Source organism: Pseudophryne corroboree, chromosome 3, assembly GCF_028390025.1.
Source record: "Pseudophryne corroboree isolate aPseCor3 chromosome 3, aPseCor3.hap2, whole genome shotgun sequence".
NCBI classification, from domain to species: Eukaryota; Metazoa; Chordata; class Amphibia; order Anura; family Myobatrachidae; genus Pseudophryne; species Pseudophryne corroboree.
The window spans coordinates 68,046,288-68,060,906 of NC_086446.1; the positions used below are offsets into that span (position 1 = coordinate 68,046,288).

At 47.4% G+C, this 14,619-nt stretch overlaps 1 protein-coding gene across 1 annotated transcript in view; it reads left to right on the forward strand.

Annotated features, from left to right (window-relative positions):
* Window positions 1–14,619, forward strand: part of LOC135057168 (gastrula zinc finger protein XlCGF67.1-like) — a 23,600-nt gene continuing 8,981 nt past the window's right edge. The window contains exon 1 of the mRNA XM_063963066.1: window positions 1–559. Within this exon, the coding sequence (XP_063819136.1) occupies window positions 1–559 (559 nt within the window). The remainder of the gene's footprint in view (window positions 560–14,619) is intronic.

The following is a 14,619-nucleotide window of genomic DNA, read 5'->3' on the forward strand; positions in this document are numbered from 1 at the left end:
ATGAACAGTCACACTGGGGTGCGACCGTTTCCGTGCTCTGTGTGTGGTAAAAGTTTTACGCAGAAACCTCACCTGGTCCGACACCAGACTATTCACACAGGAGATAATCCGTATCCTTGCTCTGAGTGGGGGAGATGCTTCAGACATAGCAATGCCCTGAAGCGCCATTTAACGTCTCATGCTTGTTCTGTGTGTGGGAAATGTTTTGACGGTAGCTCCGATCTTTGTGAGCATCTGGCGGAACGTTCTGGGGAGCTGCCATTTTCCCGCTCTGAATGTGGGAAGTATTTTCCACAACCGTCGCTGCTCACACAGCATCGAACCATTCACAGTGGGGAGAGACCGTATTTGTGCTCGGAATGTGGGAAGTGCTTCAGAAGGAAAGACATACTGATGCTTCATTTGCGGTCCCACATGGGAGAGAAGCCATTTTCTTGCTCTGATTGTGGGAAATGTTTTACAGCTGACTCCAGTCTTTCCAAACATCGCAGAATACACACAGGAGAAAAACCGTTCCAGTGCTCCAAATGTGGGGAATGTTTTAGATATAAACAAAGGGGTATATTTACTAAGGTCCCGATTTTGACCGAGATGCCGTTTTTTCTTCAAAGTGTCATCTCGGTAATTTACTAAGCAAAAATCACGGCAGTGATGAGGGCATTCGTAATATTTTGGAAGTCCTTGGAAAAAATCACGAATCAATACACCATCGGTCAAATACGCCTGCAATTTGGTAGAAATCGGTCATTTACTAAAAAGTGCAAAACACAAACACTGCCGACAATAGCCAAACACTGCCGTGCTAAAATACAAATCGTGAAAAAGTGCTAAAAAAACCCAGACCTGCTTTTTTATCCCGTGTTTGTATAGGCATGCACGGATCCATGAGATCCGTGCATGTTTATCAGTGGGAAGGGGTGGGAAATGTTATAATTTTTTAAAAAAAAATTGCGTGGGGTCCCCCCTCCTTAACCAAACCAGCCTCGGGCTCTTTGAGCCGGCCCTGGTTGCAAAAATATGGGAAAAAAATTGACAGGGGTTCCCCCATATTTAAGCAACCAGCACCGGGCTCTGCGCCTGGTCCTGGTTCCAAAAATACGGGGGACAAAAAGCGTAGGGGTCCCCCGTATTTTTTAAACCAGCACCGGGCTCCACTAGCTGGACAGATAATGCCACAGCCGGGGGTCACTTTTATACAGTGCCTTGCGGCCGTGGCATCAAATATCCAACTAGTCACCCCTGGCCGGGGTACCCTGGGGGAGTGGGGACCCCTTCAATCAAGGGGTCCCCCCCCCCCCCCCCCAGCCACCCAAGGGCCAGGGGTGAAGCCCGAGGCTGTCCCCCCCATCCAATGGGCTGCGGATGGGGGGCTGATAGCCTTTGTTGAAAGTAATGAATATTGTTTTTAGTAGCAGTACTACAAGTCCCAGCAAGCCTCCCCCGCAAGCTGGTACTTGGAGAACCACAAGTACCAGCATGCGGCGGAAAACCGGGCCCGCTGGTACCTGTAGTACTACTACTAAAAAAATACCCCAATAAAGACAATACACACACACCTTGAAAGTATAACTTTAATACATACATACACACCACCATATACACATACTTACCTTATGTTCACACGAGGGTCGGTCCTCTTCTCCAGTAGAATCCATGGTGTACCTGTTGAAAAAATCCTACTCACCAAATCCAGTGTAGAGGGCAGCGGTGAGGTCACTTTCGGTCAACCGCTGACCTGAAAGTTCCCACCATTGGTTACAATGGAGCGCATAGGCGCTACATTGTAACACTGCCGTGTGCCGCCTGTCAGACAGTACAGGAGCACACAGCCGATCAGGAGGGTGCCACAACGTGGCGATCCCTGATTGGCTGAAGAAACCCACTTAGACATCAGTCAGAGGGGGTTTCTGGCATTCGGGGAAAGGGGTCCCATGTGAAAACATGGGTCCCCTTTCAGTTCGTGGTCGGGTGTCCCGTTTTTTTATTTTTTCAAGTACGTGGATTCCAAATGGATTATCCGAGGAGCCCTCTACATTGGATTTGGCGAGTAGGATTTTTTCAACAGGTACACCATGGATTCTACTGGAGAAGAGGACCGACCCTCGTGTGAACGTAAGGTAAGTATGTGTATATGGTGGTGTGTATGTATGTATTAAAGTTATACTTTCAAGGTGTGTGTGTATTGTCTTTATTGGGGTATTTTTTTAGTAGTAGTACTACAGGTACCAGCGGGCCCGGTTTTCCGCCGCCTGCTGGTACTTGTGGTTCTCCAAGTACCAGCTTGCGGGGGAGGCTTGCTGGGACTTGTAGTACTGCTACTAAAAACAATATTCATTACTTTCAACAAAGGCTATCAGCCCCCCATCCGCAGCCCATTGGATGGGGGGGACAGCCTCGGGCTTCACCCCCATCCTTGGGTGGCTGGTGGGGGGGGGGACCCCTTGATTGAAGGGGTCCCCACTCCCCAAGGGTACCCCGGCCAGGGGTGACTAGTTGGATATTTGATGCCACGGCCGCAAGGCACTGTATAAAAGTGACCCCCGGCTGTGGCATTATCTGTCCAGCTAGTGGAGCCCGGTGCTGGTTTCAAAAATACGGGGGACCCCTACGCTTTTTGTCCCCCGTATTTTTGGAACCAGGACCAGGCGCAGAGCCCGGTGCTGGTTGCTTAAATATGGGGGAACCCCTGTCAATTTTTTTCCCATATTTTTGCAACCAGGGCCGGCTCAAAGAGCCCGAGGCTGGTTTGGTTAAGGAGGGGAGACCCCACGCAATTTTTTTTTTTAAGTTTAAACATTTTTTTTTTTTTTTTTTAACAAGGTGCACAATGAAGCCCTGCACGGATCTCTCAGATACGGCCGAGATTCATTGTATTAAAGTCGGCAGTGTTTTACAAGTCACTCACGTAAAACACTGCCTAAAAAAACGAATGACATCGACATCGGAAAAACCGAAAATGCAGAATACGGCAGCTTAGTAAATTAGTCGTAATCAATTCAAAAAGTTGCATATTTACACTTTCGATGTCATTCGTGATTGAACTTTGACCTCAAACGGGAAAATACGATTCTTAGTAAATTTACCCCAAAGTATGAAAAGTCACATAAAAGTTCACGAGTAAGAAAAATCAGGCACAAAAAGTTGGGGGTTTACAGACATCTGACATTTTTGGGGCTATAAGCCAATAAAATGTGTTGTGATATTTGGCTATAACTGCATATAGAATGTTTTCTGATGGGTTGTGACCATTAATGTATACCTGTCAGATACAGGCAGTGTCGGTAAATGCGTTAGCACCTGTGTACAGGGATCAGTGGGGCAGATGTATGAAAGTGCGCTGTTGTTTTCTGCTGACCACAGCACACTTAAAGGCTGCATTTACCGCTTTCCAGTAATGTATGAACGGCGTGTTAACACCATGTGCAGTGACAGCCACGCGTCCCAGCCGCTTACCAATTCCCCGCAGTGGTGAATGACAGACGAAGGGCAGAGGCAATGTATGATTGCCTCTGTTGGCAGTCTTCGTCTGGTAACCGCGATGCTCCTGTTCACCTCCCCCAGCCTGGCGATGTGTGCAAAATGTGCACTCACTTAGTATATGTATGTATATATATATATATATATATATATATATATATATATATATATATATATATATATATATATATATATATATATATATATATATATACTACTCAAAAAAATAAAGGGAACACTTAAACAACACATCCTAGATCTGAATGAATGAAATATTCTTATTAAATACTTTGTTCTTTACATAGTTGAATGTGCTGACAACAAAATCACACAAAAATTATCAATGGAAAATAAGAATTTACTTACCGATAATTCTATTTCTCGGAGTCCGTAGTGGATGCTGGGGTTCCTGAAAGGACCATGGGGAATAGCGGCTCCGCAGGAGACAGGGCACAAAAAGTAAAGCTTTCCGATCAGGTGGTGTGCACTGGCTCCTCCCCCTATGACCCTCCTCCAGACTCCAGTTAGGTACTGTGCCCGGACGAGCGTACACAATAAGGGAGGAATTTTGAATCCCGGGTAAGACTCATACCAGCCACACCAATCACACTGTACAACCTGTGATCTGAACCCAGTTAATAGTAGGATAACAGCGGAGCCTCTGAAAAGATGGCTCACAACAACAATAACCCGATTTAGTTAGCAATAACTATGTACAAGTATTGCAGATAATCCGCACTTGGGATGGGCGCCCAGCATCCACTACGGACTCCGAGAAATAGAATTATCGGTAAGTAAATTCTTATTTTCTCTATCGTCCTTGTGGATGCTGGGGTTCCTGAAAGGACCATGGGGATTATACCAAAGCTCCCAAACGGGCGGGAGAGTGCGGATGACTCTGCAGCACCGAATGAGAGAACTCCAGGTCCTCTTTTGTCAGGGTATCAAATTTGTAGAATTTTACAAACGTGTTCTCCCCCGACCACGTAGCTGCTCGGCAAAGTTGTAATGCCGAGACCCCTCGGGCAGCCGCCCAAGATGAGCCCACCTTCCTTGTGGAATGGGCCTTAACAGATTTAGACTGTGGCAGGCCTGCCACAGAATGTGCAAGTTGAATTGTGCTACCAATCCCACGAGCAATCGACTGCTTAGAAGCAGAAGCACCCAGCATTGTTGGGTGCATACAGGATAAACAGCAAGTCAGATTTCCTGACTCCAGCCAACCTGGAAACTATATTTTCAGGGCCTTGATAACATCCAGCAACTTGGAGTCCTCCAAGTCCCTAGTAGCCGCAGGTACCACAATAAGCTGGTTCAGGTGAAACGCTGACACCACCTTAAGGAGAAACTGGGGACGAGTCCGCAGCTTTGCTCTGTCCGAATGGACAATCAGATATGGCTTTGTGAGATAAAGCCGCCAATTCTGACACTCGCCTGGCCGAGGCCAGGACCAACAGCATGGTCATTTTCCATGTGAGATATATCAAATCCACAGATTTGAGTTGTTTAAACCAATGTGATTTTTTTAGGAATCCCAAAACTACGTTGAGATCGCCCAGTGCCACTGGAGACATCAAAGGGGCTGTATATGCAGTACTCCCTTAACAACTTCTGGACTTCAGGAACTGAAGCCAATTTCTTTCTGGAAGAAAATCAACAGGCCGAAATTTGAACCTTAATGGACCCAATTTGAGACCCATAGACACTCCTGTTTGCAGGAAATGTAGAAATTAACCTAGTTGAAATTCTTCCGTGGAGCCTTCTTGGACTCACACCCTGGCACATATTTTCACCTAAGTGGTGATAATGTTGTGCGGTCACCTCCTTCCTGGCTCTGACCAGGGTAGGGATGACCTCTTCCGGAATGCCTCTTTCCCTTAGGATCCGGCGTTCACCCGCCTTGGCGTCAACGCAGCTGCGGTAAGTCCCGGAACAGACACGGTTCTTGCCGAATCAAGACCCTTCTTAGTATCTCTTGAAGTTCCGGGAACCAAGTCCTTCTTGGCCAAACCGGAGCCACGAGTATAGTTCTTACTCCTCTCCTTCCTATCATTTTCAATACATTGGGTATGAAAAGCAGAGGATGGAACACATACACCGACTGGTACACCGACGGTGTTACCAGAGCGTCCCAGCTATTGCCTGAGTGTCTCTTGACCTGGCGCTTCAGGTGGGACGCCATCATAACCACCTTTGGTCTTTCCCAACGGTTTACAATCATGTGGAAACTTCCAGATTAAGTTTCCACTTTTCCGGGTGGAATTCATTTATGCTGAGGAAATCTTCCCAGTTGCCCACTCCCGGAATGAACACTGCTGACAGTGTTATCACATGATTTTCCGCCCAGCGAAGAATCCTTGCTGTCATTGCCCTCCTGCTTCTTGTGTCGCCCCGTCTGATAACGTGGGCGACCGCCATGATGATGTCCTACTGGATCAGCACCGGTTGACTTTGAAGCAGGAGTCTTCCTAGGCTCAGAGCATTGTAAATTGCCCTTAGCTCCAGTATATTCATGTGGAGAGAAGTCTCCAGACTTGACCACACTTCCTTGGAAATTTTTTCCCTGTGTGACTACTCCCCAGCCTCTCAGGCTGGTATCCGTGGTCCCCAGAACACAGTCCTGAATGCTGAGTGTGCTGCCCTCTAAAAGATGAGCACTCTGCAGCCCCCACAGAAGAGACACCCTTGTCCTTGGAGACAGGATTATCCGCTGATGCATCTGAAAATGCGATCCGGACCATTCGTCCAGCAAATCCCCTGAGATCTGCCGAATGGAATCGCTTCGTAAGAAGCCACAATTTTTCCCAGGACTCCTGTGCATTGATGCACTGATACTTGGCCTGGTTTTAGGAGGTTTCTGACTAGGTCGAATAACTCCTTGGCTTTTTCCTCCCGGAGGAACACCTTTTTCTGGACTATGCCCAGAATCATTCCTAGGAACAGCAGACGTATCGTCGGAAAACAGCTGCGATTCTTGGAATATTTAGAATCCAGTCGTGCTGTCGTAGAACTACTTTAGATAGTGCTCTTCCGACCTCCAACTGTTCTCTGGAACTTGCCCTTTTCAGGATATCGTCCAAGTAAGGGATAATTTAGATGCCTTTTTTCTTTGAAGAAACATCTTTTCGGCCATTACCTTGGTAAAAGGCCCGGGGTGCCGTGGATAATTCAAACGGCATCGTCTGAAACTGATATTGACAGTTCTGTACCACGAACCAGAGGTACCCTTGTTGAGAAGGGCAAATTTGGACATGGAGGTAATCCTTGATGTCCAGGGACACCATATAGTCCCCTTTTTTCCGGTTCGCTATCACTGCTCTGAGTGACTCCATCTCGATTTGAACCTTTTATGTAAGTGTTCAAAGATTTCAGTTTAGACTATGTCTCACCAAGCCGTCTGGCTTCAGTACCACAATATAGTGTGGAAAAATAATACCCTTTTCCTTGTTGTAGGAGGGGTACTTTGATTATCACCTGCTGGATATACAGCTTGTGAATTGTTTCCAATGCTGCCTCCCTGTCGGAGGGAGCCGTTGGTAAAGCAGACTTCAGAAACCTGCGAGGAGAAGATGTCTCGACTCTCCAATCTGTACCCCTGGGATAATACTTGTACTATCTAGGGGTCAACCTGCGAGTGATCCCACTGCGCGCTGAGACTCTTGAGACTACCCCCCCACCTTGAGTCCGCTTGCATGGCCCCAGCGTCATGCTGAGGACTTGGCAGACGCGGTGGAGGGCTTCTTTTCCTGGGAAGGGGCTGCCTGCTGCAGTCTACTTCCCTTACCTCTATGTCTGGGCAGATATGACTGGCCTTTTGCCTGCATGCCCTCATGGGAAAGGAAGGATTGAGGCTGAAAAGACGGTGTCTTTTTCAGCTGAGATGTAACTTGGGGTAAAAAGGTTGGATTTCCCAGCTGTTGCCGTGGTCCCCAGGTCCGATGGACCGACCCCAACTAACTCCTTCCCTTTATACGGCAATACTTCCATGTGCCGTATGGGATCTGTATCACCTGACCACTGTCGTGTCCATGACATCTTCTGGGTGATATGGACAACGTACTTATCTTGATGCCAGAGAGCAAATATCCCTCTGTGCATCTCACGTACATATATATAGAATGCATCCTATTAAATGCTCTATATGAATAAAATATTTTCAGTCAGGGAATCCGACCAAGCCAACCCAGCACTGCATCTCCAGGCTGATGGCGATCGCTGGTCGCAGTATAACCACCGTATGTGTGTATATACTTTTTAGGATATCTTTCCAGCTTCCTATCAGCTGGCTCCTTGAGGGCGGCCGTATCTGGAGACGGTAACGCCACTTGATAAGCGTGTGAGCGCCTTATCACCCTAAGGGGTGTTTCCCAACGCGCCCTAATTTCTGGCGGGAAAGGGTATAACGCCAATATTTGCTATCGGGGTAACCCCACGCATCATCACACACTTCATTTTATTTTATCTGATTCAGGAAAAACTACAGGTAGTTTTTTCACTCCCACATAATACCCTTTTTTGTGGTACTTGTAGTATCAGAAATATGCAACACCTCCTTCATTGCCCTTAACGTGTGGCCCTAATGAGAAATACGTTTGTTTATTCACCGTCGACACTGGATTCAGTGTCCGTGTCTGTGTCTGTGTCGACCGACTGAGGTAAATGGGCGTTTTTAACGCCCCTGACGGTGTTTCTGAGACGCCTGGACCGGTACTAATAGTTTGTCGGCCGTCTCACGTCGTCAACCGACCTTGCAGCGTGTTGACATTCTCACGTAATTCCCTAAATAAGCCATCCATTCCGGTGTCGACTCCCTAGAGAGTGACATCACCATTACAGGCAATTTCTCCGCCTCCTCACCAACATCGTCCTCATACATGTCGACACACACGTACCGACACACAGCACACACACCGGGAATGCTCTGACAGAGGACAGGACCCACACTAGCCCTTTGGGGAGACAGAGGGAGAGTTTGCCAGCACACACCAAAAACGCTATAATTATATAGGGACAACCTTATATAAGTGTTTTCCCTTATAGCATCTTTATATATATCTCAATATCGCCAAAATCAGTGCCCCCCCCTCTCTGTTTTAACCCTGTTTCTGTAGTGCAGTGCAGGGGAGAGCCTGGGAGCCTTCTCTCCAGGCTTTCTGTGAGAGAAAATGGCGCTGTGTGCTGAGGAGATAGGCCCCGCCCCTTTTTCGGCGGGCTCGTCTCCCGCTATTTAGTGAATCTTGGCAGGGGTTAAATATCTCCATATAGCCTCTGGGGGCTATATGTGAGGTATTTTTCGCCAAAAAAGGTTTTCATTTGCCTCCCAGGGCGCCCCCCTCCCAGCGCCCTGCACCCTCAGTGACTGCCGTGTGAAGTGTGCTGAGAGGAAAATGGCGCACAGCTGCAGTGCTGTGCGCTACCTTTAGAAGACTGCAGGAGTCTTCAGCCGCCGATTCTGGACCTCTTCTTACTTCAGCATCTGCAAGGGGGCCGGCGGCGCGGCTCCGGTGACCATCCAGGCTGTACCTGTGATCGTCCCTCTGGAGCTGATGTCCAGTAGCCAAGAAGCCAATCCATCCTGCACGCAGGTGAGTTCACTCCTTCTCCCCTAAGTCCCTCGTTGCAGTGATCCTGTTGCCAGCAGGACTCACTGTAAAATAAAAAACCTAAGCTAAACTTTCTCTAAGCAGCTCTTTAGGAGAGCCACCTAGATTGCACCCTTCTCGGCCGGGCACAAAAATCTAACTGGAGTCTGGAGGAGGGTCATAGGGGGAGGAGCCAGTGCACACCACCTGATCGGAAAGCTTTACTTTTTGTGCCCTGTCTCCTGCGGAGCCGCTATTCCCCATGGTCCTTTCAGGAACCCCAGCATCCACAAGGACGATAGAGAAATCAAATTTATTAACCCATGGAGGTCTGGATTTGGAGTCACACTCAAAATTAAAATTGGAAAAACACACTACAGGCTGATCCAACTTTGATGTAATGTCCTTAAAACAAGTCAAAATGAGGCTCAGTAGTGTGTGTGGCCTCCACGTGCCTGTATGACCTCCCTACAACGCCTGGGGATGCTCCTGATGACGTGGCGGATGGTCTCCTGAGGGAGGGATCTCCTCCCAGACCTGGACAAAAGCATCCGCCAACTCCTGCACAGTCTGTGGTGCAACGTGGCATTGGTGGATGGAGCGAGACATGATGTCCCAGATGTGCTCAATTGGATTCAGGTCTGGGGAACGGGCGGGCCAGTCCATAGCATCAATGCCTTCGTCTTGCAGGAACTGCTGACACACTGCAGCCACATGAGGTCTAGCATTGTCTTGCGTTAGGAGGAACCCAGGGCCAACCGCACCAGCATCTGGTCTCACAAGGGGTCTGAGGATCTCATCTCGGTACGAAATGGCAGTCAGGCTACCTCTGGCGAGCACATGGAGGGCTGTGCGGCCCCCCAAAGAAATGCCACCCCACACCATTACTGACCCACTGCCAAACCGGTCATGCTGGAGGATGTTGCAGGCAGCAGAATGTTCTCCTTGGCGTCTCCAGACTCTGTCAAGTCTGTCACATGTGCTCAGTGAGAACCTGCTTTCATTTGTGAAGAGCACAGGGTGCCAGTGGCGAATTTGCCAATCTTGGTGTTCTCTGGCAAATGCCAAAGGTCCTGCACGGTGTTGGGCTGAAAGCACAACCCCCACCTGTGGATGTCGGGCCCTCATACCACCCTCATGGAGTCTGTTTCTGATCGTTTGAGTAGACACATGCACATTTGTGGCTTGCTGGAGGTCATTTTGCAGGGCTCTGGCAGTGCTCCTCCTGTTCCTCCTTGCACAAAGGCGGACGTAGCGGTCCTGCTGCTGGGTTGTTGCCCTCCTACGACCTCCTCCACGTCTCCTGATGTACTGGCCTGTCTCCTGGTAGCGCCTCCATGCTCTGGACACTACGCTGACAGACACAGCAAACCTTGCCACAGCTCGCATTGATGTGTCATCCTGGATGAGCTGCACTACCTGAGCCACTTGTGTGGGTTATAGACTCCGTCTCATGCTACCACTAGAGTGAAAGCACCGCCAGCTTTCAAAAGTAACCACAACATCAGCCAGAAAGCATAGGAGCTGAGAAGTGGTCTGTGGTCACCACCTGCAGAACAACTCCTTTATTGGGGGTGTCTTGCTAATTGCCTATAATTTCCACCTGTTGTCTATTCCATGTGCACAATAGCATGTGAAATTGATTGTCAATCAGTGTTGCTTCCTAAGTGGACAGTTTGATTTCACAGAAGTGTGATTGACTTGGAGTTACATTGTGTTGTCTAAGTGTTCCCTTTATTTTTTTGAGCAGTGTATATATTTTTAAACTTTATTGTACATGGACATTATTCAGATGTCCCACACAGCCTAACTGCGCATGAGCCGGGGGCCGCCATCGGTGCAGTCTGGAAGCAGCGGAGAAGGGCGCGTGCGCACACACTGCGGCGCCGAGACCAGCCGAGCCGATGTGGAAGGTGCGCTATCACAAGACAGGTAAGATACCGCCCTCCCACATCGGTGGGGGCCTAAATCATACATTTTGATGGCGGGTGCGGGCGTATCACCACGATAATGTGGTGATACGCCCCCAGCCACATAACGTCCGTTAGAACTTTTTTCACACATCACTCCCAGTGTTCCTTAACCTCTCTCCTCAGGGCACCCTAACACTGCATGTTTTAAATACTCTATGCTAGAGTGTCGGTGGTGTTAATTATTTCACTTGTGGCTCTGTGAGGAGATCTGGAAAACATGCACTGTCAGGATTCCCTAAAGACTGGGATAGTGAGACAGTGGCCTAGATTAGATTTGTTAAAACTCTCCTCAAGGCACCCTAACGTTCCAGGTTTCAAGTATATCCATGCTTGATCTCAGGTGACTTAAATAGTACACAGCAAACACCGCTCCTCTTTTCAAGCACCTGATAAGTATCTCCAGAGTGATTGAGCAGTTACCACTGTGTTTGTTTGCATGACCTAAATAGGGGTGTGGTATGAGTTGCCAGAGGCCGGGTCCCCGGCGGCCAACATACCGGCGCCGGGATCCCGACCGCCGGCTTGCCGAGAGTGGGGCGAGCGCAAATGAGCCCCTTGTGGGCTCGCTGCGCTCGCCACGATGTCTATTCTCCCTCGTGGACCCCCAAGAGGGAGAAAAGGTGTCGGTATGCCGGTTGTCGGGATTCCGGCGCCGGTATACTGTGCGCCGGGATCCCAACAACCAGTATACTGAATACCACCCCTAAATAGTACATCAGTCACAGAAACATAGGGGTAAATTTACTAAGATGGGAGTTCTATTTAAGATGGGATGTTGCCCATAGCAACCAATCAGATTCCAGGAATTATCTTCTAGAAGGTGCTAGATAAATGAGAAGTAGAATCTGATTGGTTGCTATGGGCAACATGCCATCTTAAATAGAACTCCCATCTTAGTAAATTTACCCCATAGAATTTGACGGCAGATAAGAACCACTTGGCCCATCTAGTCTGCCCCTTTTTTTTTATCCTTTAAGTAATCTCAACCCTTTTTGAACCTTAATTCTTTGTAAGGATATTCATATGCCTATCCCAAGCATGTTTAAATTGCTCTACCATCTTATTTAATTTCTGTTCAACCACGTATTGCCTTACAACCTGGACTGTTAAAGTGCCTTGGGAACCAATTTAATGAACAACCAGCCTAGATGGTTCACCTGGTACACTTGAGTATAATGCAGAGTTTTCCAAACTCCACCATTATTGTCCCAGGTTTCAAGGAGATTCATGTTTAAGCACAGGTGACATAATTAGTAACTCAGTCAATTAGATTTAACCATGTGGGTTTAAGCATGGATATCCTTAAAACCTGGTCTATAATGGTGGAGTATGGGAAACTCTGATGTAATGTATGTATATATTTATGTATATATGTGTGTGTGTGTGTGTGTGTGTGTGTGTGTGTGTGTGTGTGTGTGTGTGTGTGTGTGTGTATGATGACATTTTCTCCATAGACGAAACGCGTTGGTTCTGGACTGTTATCCTGTACGTAGGAACCCTCTATGGACAGATAAGTGCTTATAATCTTTTATCTCCTGTAATGTACGTTTGCTACTTACTGTTTTGGATTTTTTAAGACACTATTACAATAAAATGTTATCTTTTGAGGAAGGTGTTTATCTCCTATTGGATCGTTCTTTCCATAATTTGAGATATTAACCATTATTCTGGGATGTATGGCAGTGTCAGTCTATACAACAGTGTGCACTGTGTTTAATTGTTGTTATTCTATGTTCTGACCATTCATATTGGTGGCATAAGAACAAATAGCACTATCTTACTGAGCAACTCCAGTAGCCTATGGGGGTCATTTCGAGTTGATCGCTCGCTAGCTACGTTTAACAGCCATGCAAACGCATAGTTACCGCCCACGGGGGAGTGTATTTTCGCTTTGCAGCCGAGTGCAGCAAAAACATTTTGTGCAGTTTCTGAGTAGCTCTGGACTTACTCAGCTCTTGCGATCACTTCAGTCTTTTTGGTGCCGGATTTGACGTCAGACACCCGCCCTGCAAACGCCTGGACACGCCTGCATTTTCCCAAACACTCCCAGAAAACGGTCAGTTGACACCCATAAATGCCCTCTTTCTGTCAATCACCTTGCGTTCGGCTGTGCGAATGGATTCTTCGCTAAATCCATCGCCCAGCACCAATCCTCTTTGTACCCATACGATGCGCCTGCGCATTGCGGTGCATACGCAGTTTTGACTTTTTTTTTTTTTGCCTGATCACTGCGCTACGACAATCGTCAGCGAGCAATCAACTTGGAATAACCCCCTATATCCAACAAAATAAATAAACACACCAACAATTCCACAAACAACATGAACAAAAAGGCTATATCGTTGTACAGTGGCGCTTAGAGTATACATTAATGTTACTTCCCTTGGGGTTATTGATGGAGGTTTGTTCCCCTTCTTTGAACCTCGATGTAGCGAGATGAGAAATATGCCAAACAAAAAAAGAAAACACACAAAGGGCCAAATGTAATAGAATGAGAGTTTCAAAAAGTGAGAGATTTGGTAAGGTTTTCCAGGTTTTCTTTAAAATGGCAATCATTTACCAGTTTGATCTAGCTGTGTAAATGATTGCCACTTTAAAAAAAAAACTGCAAAACCTTACCAAATGTCTAACTTTTTGAAACTCTCACTCTATTTAGGGCCCCATGCACTAGACCGATAATGCCCAATTCGGGCATTCGGCCCGATTTATTGGGTGAAATGGGGCATTTTCGGTGTGCTTTTCCCCTGATCAGATCCGATGAGCGTTCCCGTGTGCATTGGATCGGATCCCCCTAGATCCGACATATCACAAGTGCTGCACTCGTGATATGTCGGATCCCACATTAAATGGATGGGAAAGTAAAAGATACATTGTATGCAAAAAAAAAAACTGCATACGATATATCTAATACTATCCTGCCAACGGGGAAGCTGCCGGGAGGTTGGAGAAAATCTTATATGACATGACAGACCGTCATGTCGTATAAGTGTATGGAGCCCTTTACATTTGGCCCAAAATTCCTGTGTAATACACTTTAAATATTTGGGTAGTATTCAGTGTGCAGAATATTATATGGTGGTTAACGCACCCCTAAAATAGTAGTGATTTCCCTGGGGATGCCCCCCAAGCAGTGCACTTACAGGTTACACATGTAAGGCCCATTACAAGTCTTGCTTTGGTTGGAGTAATGCAGGCATGTCCAAACTGCGGCCCTCCAGCTGTTGAGAAACTACACATCCCAGCATGCCCTGACACAGCTTTAGCATTCTCTGACAGCAAAACTGTGTCAGGGCATGCTGGGATATGTAGTTTCACAACAGCTGGAGGGACGCAGTTTGGACATGCCTGGTGTAATGGTTAGCATTACTGCCTCACAGTACTGATGTCGTGGGTTCATTTGCCACCACGATCCTAACTGTGTGCAGTTTGTATGTTCTCCCCGTGCTTGAGTGGGTTTCCTCCCACACCACAAACATATACTGGTAGGTTAATTGTCTCCCAACAAAAATGAACGCTAGTGTGTGTGTGTGTGTGTGTGTGTGTGTGTGTGTGTGTGTGTGTGTACATGGGCCTACTAGATGGGCCAA